The following is a 16,293-nucleotide window of genomic DNA, read 5'->3' as shown; positions in this document are numbered from 1 at the left end:
TAAAGTAGATGAGCAATAACACAAATCTAAATGGGCAGTAACACAAATCTAAGGAGCTTTAAAGAAGCAAGTGAAGGAAGCAAATAAAAAATACTACAAGAACACAATATAATGCAGAGAGAATATATGCTACGTGGGAGCCGTGGAGTGTAAATACTCAGCAATGAGTGCAATTATGCATGTGCAAAATGAGTATGTAAATGGTACAGATGGAATTACATGGGGTAGATCCTGAGTCAGCTGTTTAGGAGTCTGATGGCAGAAGGATAGAAAGAGTTTTTCAGTCTAGAAATCCTGCATTTCACACTTCTGAGCCTCCGACCGGAGGGTAGGGGTATGAACAGTCCTTGCTGGGGGTGGGCGGGATCCTTGAAGATGAAGGCAGCTTTCCTACACACCCTTTTAGTGGTAAATGCTCTGCAGAGAGGGCAGTGGGGTCCTGGTAATCTTTATTGGCATTTTTATGATAGTACCCTTTTAGTGGTTATTTACCTTGTAATCCATTACTAGATGTATATCACATGGTCGTAAACCTTTGCATGCCCTTGTGAGAGAGAAAAACCAGATGTGACCTGAGAGCTGGTATCCCATAGTAAATAATATCCTGTTGGGACTGAGGATACATCCCTGTGGGGTGCCGATGTTCGTGATAATGCTGGCCGAAGTCCTATTGCCAATCCTGACAGTCTGGGGCCTGCCAGTCAGAAAATCCAGGAGCCAGTCACAGAGGGTGGGGTGCAAATCCAGTGTGGACAGTTTGTGGGTGAGTTTGTGGGGGATATGTGTGTTGAAGGCACCACTCTCTCAAAACACTTCATAATGATTGGGGTGAGTGCCACCAGCCTGTAGTCGTTCAGGCAGGTGACCGGGCTCTTCTTGGGAAGGGGGACAATGGTTGTGGTCTTAAAGCAGGTGGGAACGATGCTTCGGCTGAAGGAGAGATTGAAGATGGTGGTGAGAACATCAGCCAGCTTGCTGGCACATACCCTGAGAGCCCTCCCAGGGATGTTGTCCTTTCCTGCTGCTTTGTGGGGGTTGATCTTCCTCAGGACTGGCCTGGTGAGACACTTAGTGGAGGGAAGTTGGGGGGTTGGGTGGTCTCGATGTGTGTGTGCCTCCTCTCTGTGCTGTGGCTGGAGGTCTCAAAGCGGGGGTAGAAGGGGTTGAGGTCATCTGGCAGGCTGTTTGTGGAGCTGATGATGCTGGTGGTGGTCCTGTAGTCTGTGATGTGCTGCAGGCCTTGTCACATTTATCCGGAGTCAGCAATAGAATAGAAGCCATTCAGCTTCTCTCTGTACTGCCTCTTGGCTGCTGTGATGGCTTTCCTCAGTCTGTACTTCGCAGCTTTGTACTCTGTCTCATTGCCTGATCTGAATGCATGAGAGTGAGCACGCAGCATGTGGCGTACCTGACTGTTTATCCAGGGCTTCTGGTTGGGGAAATTCCTGACTTGTATGGTGGGCACAATGTTGTCAATACAATATGCAAACATATACAACATGCGAATTGTCAGTGTGATGATTCACATGTTGATATTTAGCACATGTTTTACGCCGGATGCCCTTCCAGACGCAACGTGGATTCGAATCTGGGGCGGCGTGGCGAAAGCGCTGCGCCTTAACCACTAGCCAACCAAAGAGAGATTCAACGGAACGGCACTAAATAGGGATATCCTATCTCTGAACACACTCGATCCAAAGTGATTCACATGACAAGGCGAACCAATCAGCTGATTCACCTGACGTCCAACAAACCCAACTGCTTTGGACGTCACTCAAGCGATTCAAATGTCACTAGTCACATGACCAAAACACACCTCAGCACAGTGTTTTGAAACAATTGCTTTATGAGCTACTGCACATGTGTCGGAGCCTCAGGTGTCATAGGGCCAGAGGGATTCGCCGACAGTGACGGCGCCCCACTTCTCCCAGTTCCCCAGCGGGTCAGCCGGCGAGCCGACGCTGCCTTCAAGCCTGTTCCTGTTCCCATGGAGGCCGAAGTCACCTGAACTGCTGTCCAGTCTGGTGGATCATCACTGATCCTGCCTCTGAGGCCACGTCCCTGGTTTTCTGTCCGGCACCGAAGACAACTTCCAGACTGGCGGTCTCCTGCTTGGTCCTGTGGCCGTCCTCCTGAGAGGCCTTCTGCCAGGTCTCGTGGCCGTCCTCCTGAACGGCATCTCAGCTCTGCAGCCTGGTTCCGAGGTCGTCCTCCCAAACGAACTCTCCGCTCCCCAGCCTGGTCCTGCTGCCGCCCTCCCGTGCAGCCTTTCAGATCTCCTGCCTTGTCCCGTAGCCGGCCTCCCGAGCAGTCTCTCTGAACTCCTGTCAGGCACCGGGTCATCCTCCCGCTGGTTTTGTCTTTTGGGTTTTCTTTTTTTTCTTCATGCCCTCCTTCCTGGCCCCCGCCTCCCTCCCTGCTTGGTCTTCTTCTGGTTTTGGTTTTTGTTTGGATGTCTGGGAGCCATTCTTGTGGTAGGGTACTGTCATGATTCTGTCTCGTTTGCTTCCTGTCTCATGTTTTTATTTTGATACTACTGTACTTCTTATCCCCAGCTCACCCTGACTCCCGGGAACTTTTTCTCATCATCCAGATTGGTTTCACCTGCTTCTCATTAATCACACCTGGTTACACTAGCATATAGGCAGCTTCTCACCCTCTGGGAAGCTGCCAGAGAGTTCTAACTCTTGTTCAGACTTTCCAGCATTTTACCTGTTCCTGTGATTCCAGCTCTGACCCTGGATTACTGATGAACCACCGAGTTTTGCCTAGCCCTTGGTTTCTGCTCGTGTTTTTCTGTGTATTGACTATCGGACCCCCCTCTCTGAACTCTCATTTGTGGATCCCTCGGCTGTGTAAGTTTGCTGGCTCTGACCTTGGACGGTATTATCGACCTGAGAGTGTGTTTCGAGTTTATGTAGTTTTCTGTATCATTTTGTTACCAGTCCTCTTATTAAAGAGACAGTGTTTTACTTATCCTCATCTGGCTCTATAATTGAGTTCACCCCGTGACATCATCGGCAGCTTTACACGCCGACCCTGACACAAAGTGATGTGACACTGTCAGTCATCTCCCACTGCAGCTTACTACCAGGTAACAGTAGCTTCTAGTGCAGCAGAGTGGATGGTGCACACTGCTCCGTCCACCTGCTATTGACCGTGGAGAATCAGCTGGTCGGGTCCTCTGGGCTTATTAGAGAGTGACTACTACCAGATACTGACATTGAAATTGGAGACATTTTTAAATGTGTAGAGAGTCAGTAGAGAGGAAGTTTGTGGTTTCTTCTCTAAACAGCAGGTGCAAAGTGAGTGAAACAGAAGTAAAGTCTTAAACTTTTGCAGAAGCAGTTGAATTGCAGCTGTTTTAATGGAGGCTATGTGTCCCTAGGTCATGTCGATGTGGATAAAATTTAAGACCAGTGTGTGCATAGCAAGGTGGATAATTGAAATCTTTGAAAGCATGCGCATAGTGCTGCCATTTAAAGTAAGGTTCACATATCATTTTTTTGTCTATCTAACTCAGTCTAACCCTGCATGTTATTAAATAAAAGTAGTTCTTGCAGATATTATTTCATGTGCCATCTTTTCAGATGTGACAGTGTCCTAAATTGCATGCACACAGCTTATACAAAATAAATATGAAATTAATAACCCTGCTGTGGACATGTGCCACCAACATACAGTATAAAATTACCCGGAATTCCATGAACACATAATGGGATGTTCATGCTGAATGTTTGCAGATTAAATCCTTTGAGCTAAATGGACCAGTGAGTAAAGAAAAGTGGTTTAGACTGTGGTGTTAATGTGCAGCTCTGTTTGTTAAATGCAAACCACTTTACTTTCCATCTTCTTGATTTTATTATACTTGGAGAGTAGGGCTTTTTGGCCAGTTTTTTTTTTGCTACAGATGTATTCAGTTATTTTTTTCAGGCTTATTAGCCTTTTTTAATAGTAATCAGTGAGAGGAAGCAGCAGATAGAAAGAGAGCCCTGTGACAATTATCAGCAGTCAGAACCCACCACCCATCATGCCGCAGCATACTGCCTGAGGTATATGGTGCACTGTGCTGTAACCACACGGCTACAAGATGCCTCTATTAATAGTATTTTCAAATTTCCCCATACAGAAACTAAAACTGACAATGAATTCTCTCTACTCACAGTTAATGTCTGTCAGTCCTGGATAAGCTTGTTCATGTGTCATAGACCTCTGTGGCTATTCAAAAACAATTAAAAATTAATCACTTGGGGACACCGCTCCACTGGGTGACATGTTTCTTCATCAGCAAACCCCAGACCCGAACATGAGGAGCTAGTGGAATGTAAACAAAGCATAGAGCTTGTGCATGATCTCACACGTAGAGTCTACTCTGATTCGTGTTAACTTCAGGAAATTATGGCCACCCTAAGGCTTGGGTGCATCATAGTTAGATCTGGGGTTTCATAATGAAAAAACGTGTCACCCAGTGCAGTGTTTTTTCTTTACTTTTTTTTTAATAGTTTTTGAACAACAATGGAGGTCTATGGCACAGATGAACAAGCTAACCCAGGCCTGGCAGCTGGCAGACATTAACTGTGAGTAGAGACAATTAATTATAGATTTTAGTCTCTGTTTGGAGATTGCTGAAAATACTATTGGAAATGACCAGTCTTATCCTTTAATTTGGGATATGTTCAAGGTGAAATGAGGCATCCAGAACAGCTGCCATGTGTTCTCAGTCATGAAGCCTTAACTAAAATCCAGGCACCTCTTGTGAGTGCAGAAAAGACTTTTGATTTTTTTGTCTACTGATCCTTGTTAAACCAGAGTGAATGGCAGAAAATTTGAGTCTGACTGTGGGCTACATGTCAGACGAGTACAGTCTGTCTGACACATGTAGATGTGTGGGGTATTAGCAGCATGCTAATACAGCAGCTCTCTACTGCAGTGTCTTTTTTGATACTACTAATGGGATGTAACATCTGAAATTTTCATTTTTTATAGCTTTAAATGACTTTCAACAATGTTCTGCTCATTTTAAGCCTGTCTGATATCAGACAGCTCTACTGGCATTTTCAGTTTATTCAGTGGCAGATTGGCTAATGAGAATATTCATCTCTGAACCATGGTGAATTGTAAATTAGAACATGTGTAGAGGTGAGGGACACTGAGAGAGTTATTAAGTCATCTGCTATAGTAGCAGGTGGGAAATTAAAACCTTTTAACAGTATTAGTCCTCCTCCAAATGCCAAATGTCTCCTAACATGTGGCACCCTTATGGTTATGGGGGTTTGATGCATGGTTATGTGTATGTCATGGCATATTGTAGATTCTGGTCTTTCTTTAACATTGTAAACATTAGCACCCAGTACCCTTTGCTCTTTTTAGCACTATTAGTTATGGATGTGTCTACTGTTCCAAATGGGTAGTGGCAAAAGATGCAGTTTCTTGTGATATGTGTCCAGTGTGTTTTAGGGATGATTGTATCAGTGAACACCTTTTTCCAGATAGTTTTAGTGACATAACCAGCACAGATTGTGGTTTGGGGACCTCCTGATGTGTGAACCAGTGAGTCGTGGCTTGTCAACATGTTTTAACAGACTGTCAGCCTCAGCATTCAGCTATTATGCTGTTATGGAAGATATTTCCGAAGTTACTTTCCATCCCACCAGCTGGTATTTTACTGCGGGTTTATAAAGGATTACCGCTCTGCTGACAACATCCACCAGCAGACAGAGCAGTGTAGAGAGAGGGGATTGTGCGTGTGTGTGTGTGTATATATCTGTGTGTGTCATATGAAACCCATAGGCAGGTCAGGCTAGGCAAGCTTCTTTCATGGTAAGCCTCATGCCTCAGAGACTTACACAGAGGATGTGATAGACTTATGATGCACTGAGTCATAGCCTTCTGCTGTGGTGAGTGACCTTGTCAGGCATTTACTCTGACACACTAATGGCCAGATATAGTGTTGACTGTTGACTGATATATGCCTGTTGACTGGATTGTTCACTAGTTTTTTTAACATGCTGATATATTATTCTACAGAGCATTAAGTCTATTATTATTAGTATTCTGCTTCCTCACACTATATAGCGGGTCACGTGAGAGAATTCTGTGGTGCCATTTGTGGTTAAAATCTTCTAAGTGCCTGCAATAGTTTTCTTAGGTATTATGAATATAATTAACATTTTCCCGTTTCCATTTACAATATATGAAATATCTAGAGAGCCAAACAACCACCTGATATAAAACTGACTCATAGCTATTAAGGGATTTTGTGTTGTATAAGACTTTAAAAACTAAGTGCTTGCAAGGCACACTGGACCAAACCAAACAGTTTCAGCTCAATGCAGACCCAGTCCTTTGAGAATTAGCATGAAGCTCCAGTGTTAATTTTGTTGCTGTGCTGGGTCAATTAGAGTTTGTAATTGTAATTCCACTCATTTAGAGTGTTTGATCGCTGCTGTTGAAGGGGAATTGAGTCAGATTCATTTGTCTCACTATTTGTTTTTTTGCCTCTCTTTCTCTCTTATTCATTCTGCCCCCATCCACTCTCCTTCTTTCCTTTTCTTTATCTCATTCTTCTTTTCCCTTCTTCACTCTAAGGTGTCTGGCCCAGTGATTCAACCCCAGACAGGAGGAGGAAGAAGCAGAAGAAAGAAGGGCCATGGGGCCGAGACTGGGCCAGGGTGTAGGCTGCTTCCTGCCTTTCCTGTTCTTGCTACAGATGATTATGGTGTCACTCACCCACAGTCAAGGATGTCCTCAACGTTGCGAGTGCATTGCAAAGCTCAAGACTGTGTCCTGTTGTGGTAAACGCTTGTCTGTCCTGCCAGAAGGCATCCCACTAGACACCAAGATCCTTGATCTAAGTGGGAATAAACTTCGCTGGGTAGAACATGGTGACCTGCTTCTATATTCACATCTTGAAAAGCTGGACCTGAGTGAGAACATGATCAGTGTCCTGGAACCAAATTCCTTTTCTAGTCTCCAGAACTTGCAGTCGCTTTCACTGAGGGGTAACCAACTGAAACTGGTCCCCATGGGGGCTTTCTCACATCTCTCCAACCTAACCTCACTGGACCTCAGTGGGAATAAGATTGTAATTCTTTTGGACTTTACTTTCCAAGACCTTAAAAGTCTACAAAACCTGGAAGTTGGAGACAATGATCTGGTTTATATCTCCAACAAAGCATTTCTTGGTTTAGTGGCGCTGAGAGAACTAACTATTGAGAGATGCAACCTGACTTCTGTGTCCAGCCAGTCTTTGTCTTACCTGCATAACCTGGTGACTCTGCGACTTCGCTACCTCAGTATCTCCACCTTAGAGGACCAGAACTTTCGTAAGCTGGGAAACCTGAGGGGCCTGGAGATCGATCACTGGCCCTTTTTGCAGCACATTTCCCCTCACAGCCTCCAGGGTCTTAATTTATCTTGGCTGTCTATTACACACACCAACATCACCTCTGTGCCGACCTCTGCCCTGCGCAGTCTGGCTCACCTCACCAGCCTCAATCTCTCCTACAACCCTATCTCTGTGCTGGAGTCGTGGGCATTGCGGGACCTCATTAAGCTGAAGGAGCTGCATCTAGTCAACACTAACCTCATAGTGGTGCAGCCATATGCTCTAGGTGGTCTAAGGCAAATCCACCTTCTTAACTTTTCTACTAACAGCCTGGTGACACTGGAAGAGGGAGCCTTTCAGTCTGTCAACACACTGGAGACACTGCGTTTGGATGGGAACCCTCTGGCTTGTGACTGCCGCTTGCTCTGGATCCTTCAGCGCAGGAAGACCCTCAATTTTGATGGTGCTTCCCCAGTGTGTATGACGCCTGTTGAGGTGCAAGGACGGGCTCTTATTGCTTTCTCTGACTCAGCTCTTTTTGACCACTTTACTTGTCAGAAGCCCAAAATTCACAACAGGAAACTGCAGCAGGTATCGGCCCGTGAGGGACAGGTAGTATCTTTCATTTGTAGAGCAGAGGGTGAGCCAACACCAGTGATATTCTGGATCTCTCCGCAGCGTCGCCGCATCACCACAAAGAGCAGTGGCCGGCTAACTGTGTTACCAGAAGGCACATTGGAGATACGGTATGCCCAGGTAACTGATAGCGGAACTTACATCTGCATAGCCAGCAACGCTGGTGGAAATGACACGTACTTTGCCACACTTACTGTTAGTGGTCTACCGCTAGATGCAGCCCTCACGGGCAACCGTACCTACTACGCTGGAGACCTTAATGACACAAATCTGAATGATACGAGAGTCTTCTTGAAGTTTACTCTGGACCTGAAGACCATCCTCATATCCACGGCTATGGGCTGCATCATGTTCCTGGGTGTGGTCCTGTTCTGTTTCATTCTGCTTTTTGTGTGGAGTCGAGGGAGAGGGCAGCACAAGAATAACTTTTCGGTAGAATATTCCTTCAGAAAAGTGGATGGACCTGCTGCCAGTAGCAGACAGGGTGGGACGCGCAAGTTCAACATGAAAATGATTTGATTATATGGGTCTTGTTTTCCCTGTCTTAAAAAAGCTAGGACAGAGAGAGACATAAAAACACTGGATTGGACATCTAGGCTCGCAAAACATCAGAAGGAATTATTTATAGGACATTTTAGATAAGGTTTTGTTATTTAAAAACTACTGTAAGTATGGTAAAGGTCAATCTGTACTGATTTACTAGCCTCTATTTCTACCGCTCTTTGTTGTGTGTCCACATTATTGTGCAGAGGAAATCTGCTTTATACATAAAATGTCTCAAAATATTTTTAAGACTGTTAAAAGACCAAGTAACAGAAGCACTTAGTGTCCCCCCCAGTCTTTAACCTCTGCAAAGCTCTTGCCAACTCCATCCCTACAAGGAGTGCTGTCATCTTCATCTTTAAAGGACTTCACCTCTCTGCTCCATCTGAGGTGATTCAAACACTCTATCTCCAAACTCATGAATACATAATAACAGGGTGGCGAAGAATGCCAAGGCCTTGCCAGTATGTATTTGAATAGGTCCAGCTATATGGTACGCTGTGTATTTAGACTCATTTACAGTCAGGTCTTTAGAGCACAATTATGATATAAATATAGAGGTTGTTTTGCCGATGGTGTGTTTGAACATACATTACATTAGACACCAAGAGACTACACTCTGCATCACTGCCAATTTGACTGTAAAGCACCATGTAATATCACTGTCAGTGGAAAGCTTTGGTAGAAGGAAGTTACTTCTCTTTATGTTGGTCGAAGCTGTTTAAAACAAAACAGGGAGTCTGCAGGTTAAGCTACAATTAAAGGAGCCATGCACATTTATCTGGTGACAAATCAATATATGCAGACACACACTTATTAGATAGGTTTTCTATTGTTGTCTATCCACTACATACTGTACAAGACTTTTTGATCTGCAAATACTCTATAAAGGTTAACGTATGTATAGAGTTGGCTTATTTTGAAAGTGGTTTGTTTATTTGTAAATTAAACATTTGGTGGGGTACATTCATCTGAAAGTTAAATAGATCATAATGTATTGGTAGGAAATATACTGTACAAGATGTATTATATATTTTGAAATTCTTGTTTGTTTACAGTACTGTGATCAATCAAGTTGTACTGTTCTACTGTAATTCTACTGTTAAAGCCTTCATTTCAAGTCAGCGATATCCAGTCCAGTTATATACAGAGGTTTTACAGTCACACTATATCATGTCATCAGATACCGTAAAGACACACTCCCTGAGCTTGCACAAAAACTCACAAAGGTGTCAGGTCACTTACCTATTTTTGGCTGTGTGAGCATCTGTGCAGAGGCTTGGCTGACCAGCAAAAGAAAGAGTTAAGTGACTTCTCATGAGGAATTTAATGTGTTTGAGAAATACAGAGAAATATGCTAGTGTCATAAAGACCTTGCAATTGTGGAACAAAGGTTATGATGAAACTGAGCCACAGAGGAGGTATTCTAGTAAGGCAATGGCACTGCAACAACTAAGGGCTGGATGCATATGCATCATAAGAAAGGTGTGCAGCATTTTGTAAAAGTTTAAGTATACAGGGATTGGATGGTGATTTCACTTTGAAGAATTATGTTGTTTTTTCTTTTGGAATCAAGAAATTATGAAGTGTTTTATCATGACAACATACATGTATTCCCTAACACAACAAGCATAGATGTTTATTTATATATTGACAAATACAAATTCTGTAGATAATGCAATACAGTCATTTGGTTCCTTACAATGAATAGTCACAACACATAAAGATTGTGTCCATGCAAATGTCTCAGTTTTTGGCCCTGTGCAACATCTGTGTAGTTTCTATACTATACACTAAAAACTAGAAACTGGGGGCATGAAATCAGTTTCTCTCCTAATGTCACCGGAGAGACACTGGAGGATGAGAGAAAGCAGGTGAAGAGCCTATAACATTAAGACTTAAGTCACATCTCTTGATCTGGTCAGTCTAGCCCTGGAAACCAGTACCACCAGTTCAGAAATCAGTTCTTACTCTTTGAACTACTGCACTTCTACTGTACCAGTGGTTTTCTGCTGCCCTCTACTGGCTATAAATGGTATTGGATTCTACACTATTTATAAAAATACAGGCATAAAGGTGATAGAGGACTGGCCTGGATCCAGTAGTACTGAATGTGAAAAATGTATTTTATGTTACAGTTTATTTGTTCACACAGCAAACCCTGAACCCCTATTACTTTTGCAGCTTATAACATACAGTACAATTTGGAAAAAGAATAAAGCAACCCATGTGACCTAATTTATTGTTCACACACCTGCTCTCATGGACCTATTCCACATAATTAAGCTGTATTTTAAAAATGTAAACCAATTGCATTTTTAATTGTCCTTTACTGAACTCATCCTGTAAATATGAAAACCACTGTGTCTGGAAAATGTGCTAGAGTGTTTTGTATTGTATGTTTTTTTTTTAAATCAAGCACACTGTTTATAAGCATGCCATATTATCTGCTATAATGAGGTCTTGTACCCTGTCCCATTTTCATAGCAGTTGTCTGGTCTCTGACTCTTATGGTGGCTGTCTAAGAAGTTGACTGAGAGTCTACGACACACCTGTGACCCCGTCACTGTGAGATTTTATGTTGCAATTTTATTTATTTATTTGATTTGTTGTCCCAGGGGTTTGTCATATATTTATTTTAAAACACTGGTTAAATCAGATGGATGGATGTGACGTCTACACCACACAGGAAGACACTGCTGCTTGGAAGAGACTGCCCTCGCCATGATTCACTTTTATGATATATGTACTGCATATGGCCTTTGAAGAGAGTCATTACTGTTCATTTGCCATGCATAAAGCACGACTTACAAAAATAAATAAAGTTTTGTGAGCAGATAAAAATAGTTTTGCATTCACACTTTGACGTGTTATTTTGTTTGTTGTAGCCTTTCTTGATCTTGACTGTTGAACTATTTAGCTTTAATAACGTAATTAATTGTAATCGGTGATCAGTAATTGTAATTGTAATGCCTCATTAAAACAAACTAAGGTCCTATGTTATTGAGTGGGTAAATGAATTCACATTGTACTAATCTGACTGGTACTTGATCAAGTCAAAGATAAACGCACTTCAAAGAGGAAGTAGAGCATGCCGCAAGAAGGTGTTTGTTATCCAATGTTTAAATTTATCACAATATGTTGTGATATGTATTGTTACTGTATGTTTGACTTGCACTGTGTTACTTTGACACTAGAAGGCAGTTTTCTTGATCATTTACTGACGGGGGAGTGTCTATGTACTTAAACCTCCAGTGCACACTGAAAATGGACTTTTAAGTGAAGCTGAATATTTTTATATGCCTTAAAACATGACTGGAGAAATCATTTTCTTGCATAAAGGTTATTTTTTAACAACCACTGACTCTTACATTTACAGTTTGTCTTTCTAAGGTGAAGAGCCCACATAAACCTCTCAATCATCTCCAGATCTCCCTGCCACAGGAACTCTATTAAAGTAATGAACATCATACTTCTAAGAAAACACACCTTAATACATTTGTTCAAAATCTCCCATAAATGTTCAAGTCAGCATGAAGTCCAGAGCATATGATTCACATCATACTCAGTGACCATTTGAATGTACTACCAGTCTAGATGGATAAAAGTGATCACTCAGAGTAACTTTGTATTGATTTGTACAAGATCCTTCCTCTCAGAATACAAGTGGAGCCAAACTGTGCCAGGAAAATGTCTCCCCAAAGCATAACAGAACCACCAAAGCCCTTCACTGTGGTGGTCAGATCTATACCGTTCTTTTATTGTTTTCCATTTAGCACTCCCCCACTTCTCAAGAATATGGTTAACAAGTGACTCATATGATTAAATCACCTTTGCTCTGTATCTCTGTAGACCAGTGTGTATGGTTTTTGCGCCTGTGTTCTCTTAAATGTGTTTGCTTTTGTTAAAGAGTTGCTAGCTTTTCCTTCTTGTCACCTTGGGCTTTCTTGGTACTTCTATACAGTATCAGAGGGAATCTAAATTTTTAATTGTATGATCCAGTTCACCTGTGTGGTAGCATTTCAGTTTTCCATTTAATATGTCTCTCTCTGTGCTTACAAGGAAAGATTTGACCTCCTCCCATTTACCACTTATAAAATGTCTAACATATTTAGAAAGTGTGGGAAATATCTGAAATATTATTATATGAACAAAATTTTCCCGAAAGCTGTTTTGACGTAGTCCACAACTCAGTGACTCAGAGGGCAAGTTATTTTCTAAACAGTGCTCATAGCTTTGCTTTGGTTGCCACCTATAAGAGACCACTGTTGAAGTGATTCACTTTAGTTAATGATATACACTAGATCCAGCATGTACTTTAAGAAGATGGTTAATATTGTTCATTTTCTGTGTGCTCATCAAAACAAGTTCTAAAAGTCAAAAGAAATTTTGTAAGTAGATGAGAATAGCTTTGCATTCACATGCTGAGATGTGTTTACCGCACAGCAAAAAGTATTATACTGTTGCTATTTCTAGATTTTACTTCCCTGTGAGGGGTGAGAAAAACACCAGCTTCTAACATTTGTCATTTCAGTCAAACCTTTAGCAACCTTCTTTTGAAAGTGAAACAACTGAGAAATGATTGTTTTTTTTCTTAGAAATCACTGTTTGTGACTTAATGTTTTTAGCCGTAAGTATATACCGTATCAAAGTAATACACCTGAAACTCCTGCCTTCCTGGGTGCGAGTTGACTGTGACATCTCTGCAGGGGCGTGATCGCTCTGAAAATGTGTGTGATCAGATGAGCCACTGAAATATGCGTCATCAACCAGCACTCGACACCAGCATCACCAGCATCAAACTGCAAAATATCAGTATTAACTATTCAGACTGGTCTACTCTACATTTTATTAAATTCATAATTATTTTTAATACTTGAGGTTCTTCTGGTAAAATGCAGTGTGCTAACCCCCCACCAAGCATCTCTGTCATTTAAGAGAGGAAATAATAACAGAATGCATTTTAACACAGAGACATGCAGTGTCTGCTTCACCACATCTATTTCCAGCCACACGATAGGAACAATGATGGGTGATTGAAGTGATGTAATGCAATGTGTATGCTAAGGTCTATACATGTGGGTAGCAATTTGTGTTACCATGCCGTTGAAACTGTGGTTGTCTACATGAGTTTTTACTGGTTAGCAGTTGCTGAGCAAAAATTCACCTGCACAGAATGTGTTCACTTCATTTTATCAGCACACAGTCTGCTGAGAGATCAGGTGATACATTTCCTCTGTCACTTGTTGGGAAATTTATACAGTTTTAATGCAATCTTTGTAATTACACTGGCTGATAATTAATTCAGACCCTTCAATTCTGATTATACCTTTGCTCTTACCTTTTTGACCTTGAGTCTGTGTGAGTAATAAGTGAAACATTTTAAAGTTGTGTGTTACATCAGCTCCACCTCGGTGATACTGGGGGCTCCAGGTTTGCCTAATTCTCATTATGATTTACATGTACAAAAATCAAAGTGATTCATGTGACATGCCAGCCATTGTTTGAATTTGCAACTTAGAACAATAAACCAATGATTAGTCTTGGTTTCTGAACTCTGTGAGTAATTAGTTTCAACCAAGAGGGTTCAGTGGTGACTGGTGACAGGCAATGTACAGTAAACTGCCACACTGGATTCTTGATGGTGAGGTGAGTAAAAGAGATATTTCATTCTTATAGAGTCACAAAATGCTGGACCTTGCATCAGGACTTCAAAACCTACTATAGTGTGTACATGCTCTAACGTGAGTAACAGGGCAAAAATAACATTTGGTAGAGTTAATGACTATTATTTTACATTAGGCTGAAACAAGGAGCAAAGATTCTGCATTTTGGCTGAAAATAGGTGAAAAACCTGTTGCAGTGCATCACGTGCATGGCACAAAGGATCAGTCTATACAACACTGAAGGAACAACACTGTCTAAGCACCGTGGCTTTATATTATGGTAGTGCTCTTGGCAATGCTGCCCTTAGGGAGTGCATCTGGCCTGATGTGTCAAAAACAATATTTCTAAGCTGGCCTGATGTGTCAAAAACAATATTTCTACGCTGATAAACAGTCATGATATTTCATGTCTTTTTTTAACACAACTATTAAACATACAAAGTGATGGTGGAAAAAAGCTAATGTAAAGCAAGTGTTTTAATAACCGGCTGAACTACCTTTGGCAGCAATCAACTTCAAGCAAGTGCTTCTTGTTGCTGTGGATTAGACCTGCACAACGTTCAGGAGGAATTATGGACCGTTCTTCCTTACTGTGCCAAGTTACTGTAGCAATATTCAGCAGCAAAGGGCATCAAACTTCGTGCCATTGGAGGAGACTACATCAGGCCAACAGAGAGACGTGTGGTCCCCTCTGACGCCTACTGGCAGTTTGGGAAACTCACCTCCCAACTTGTACCCCCCTCTTGGAGAAGCTCTATTGTCAGGTAAAACCACACAGTTCATGGTAATACTACGTTTATGTAAGTAGCTCTTCTCCCCAGCAGTCCAGTTGTTTATTAGATATGGAGAAACAAACAAATACCAAGCTTACTTCACTGTTTGTTGTTTTATGACGGTCCACCATGACCAGTCACCAACATAACCGGTGTGGCCACTTGTTCTCCCCTTCACACTTCTAAGCAGTTTTTCAAAATAGGTTTTAGCCGAGAGTTAACCTGCTGGGGTCTAAGCGTGCTAACAATTAGCACAATTAAAAAGCCCACTTCATGCTAGCCCTAGCTTATGGGGGTTAGCACGCATACACTCTGTATGTGGTACATCGGTAACAAGCGGGCGCTAACTTCGTGCTGCAACATATAAAAACGAGGAATTCATTGGAAATACATTAATATATTATATGGGCATGATGTTGTAACGTTTTGGCTCAAATACCTAACCAGTTCTTGTGCACAGTTTATTTACAAAGATGAGACTATTATTTTAAATGCTATTGTATGTGTTGTTAGTAGGTTATCTTAGGAATGGTTAAACTCCTCTAAGTGTCCTGTGGGAGCTGGCATACATAAACAGACAGGAAAGGAAATTACAGTATTAATAAGAAAGTGGATGGGGTGCTACGTCATTAAATGTCTCTCATGATAATCCGATCTCCAGTTTAGAACGGACCAGTTTATGGACACTTTTATTTACTTGCTGTCAACAGCTTCACTGGTCATGTTTAATAATCGCAGCCACAGCAGCTTATAAGTTACTGCAATAAAGAGAAATAATGTTATATATCAAAACACTGGTAGCAGTCATCTGCTGCCTTGCTTCTGCAGGCACCTCCTGTCTGGCGCTGCCTGCCTGGCACAAAGCCAGGAACCTGCCGCAGACGCCAGATAGAAGAGAGTAGCTGGCTACTGTTTGTGTAACCCAGTGCAGTAGTTTTACTCTCAGGTTCTCTGAGGTTAGATTGGCTTCATTTTGGTTATATTATTTATTTATTTTACTTCTGAGGCTCCATAAACTAAAGTCTGCCCTAGGTTGCTGTACTCACTTTTGGAATGTGTATTGTGACACAGCTTTTATCACCTCCTCTTTTGGGAAAGTATACATGCTGGTGATTATAAACTGGTGATGTTTACAGCTGTTTCTGGGTCATGGATTGTGTTGTGAGCCACGCAGGATTTCAGTAGTGAAAGAATGGAATAAATTAAGACCTTATTTGCAATGTTTTAATGTCATTGTTTTAATGTTTTTATGTAAAATATGTTAAACATTAGCTCCAGGCTTATTGGAATTTTGCATGATTCAAGCACACATTAGCCACAGTGTGGAGGAAGATGGCTGTGTCTGCCC

The 16,293-nt window shown here is 41.9% G+C and overlaps 1 protein-coding gene across 4 annotated transcripts in view; it reads left to right on the top strand.

Annotated features, from left to right (window-relative positions):
* The window catches only part of lingo3a (leucine rich repeat and Ig domain containing 3a), a 41,072-nt gene extending 31,318 nt beyond the window's left edge, over positions 1-9,754 (top strand). For 2 of the 4 annotated variants that reach the window (XM_020624260.1, XM_020624263.1), the window contains one exon: positions 6,589-9,754. In XM_020624260.1, the coding sequence (XP_020479916.1) occupies positions 6,650-8,482 (1,833 nt within the window). In that variant the 5' untranslated portion in view covers positions 6,589-6,649 and the 3' untranslated portion in view covers positions 8,483-9,754. Of the gene's footprint in view, positions 1-2,675; positions 2,856-4,527; positions 4,578-6,588 lie in introns of those variants that run through there. The other 2 variants (XM_020624261.1, XM_020624262.1) reach the window with 2 other exon arrangements.
* The last annotated feature ends 6,539 nt before the right edge of the window (positions 9,755-16,293 follow it).

Source organism: Monopterus albus, unplaced genomic scaffold (assembly GCF_001952655.1).
Source record: "Monopterus albus unplaced genomic scaffold, M_albus_1.0 scaffold323.1, whole genome shotgun sequence".
Classification (NCBI taxonomy): domain Eukaryota; kingdom Metazoa; phylum Chordata; class Actinopteri; order Synbranchiformes; family Synbranchidae; genus Monopterus; species Monopterus albus.
This window is presented reverse-complemented; position numbering and strand designations above follow the sequence as displayed.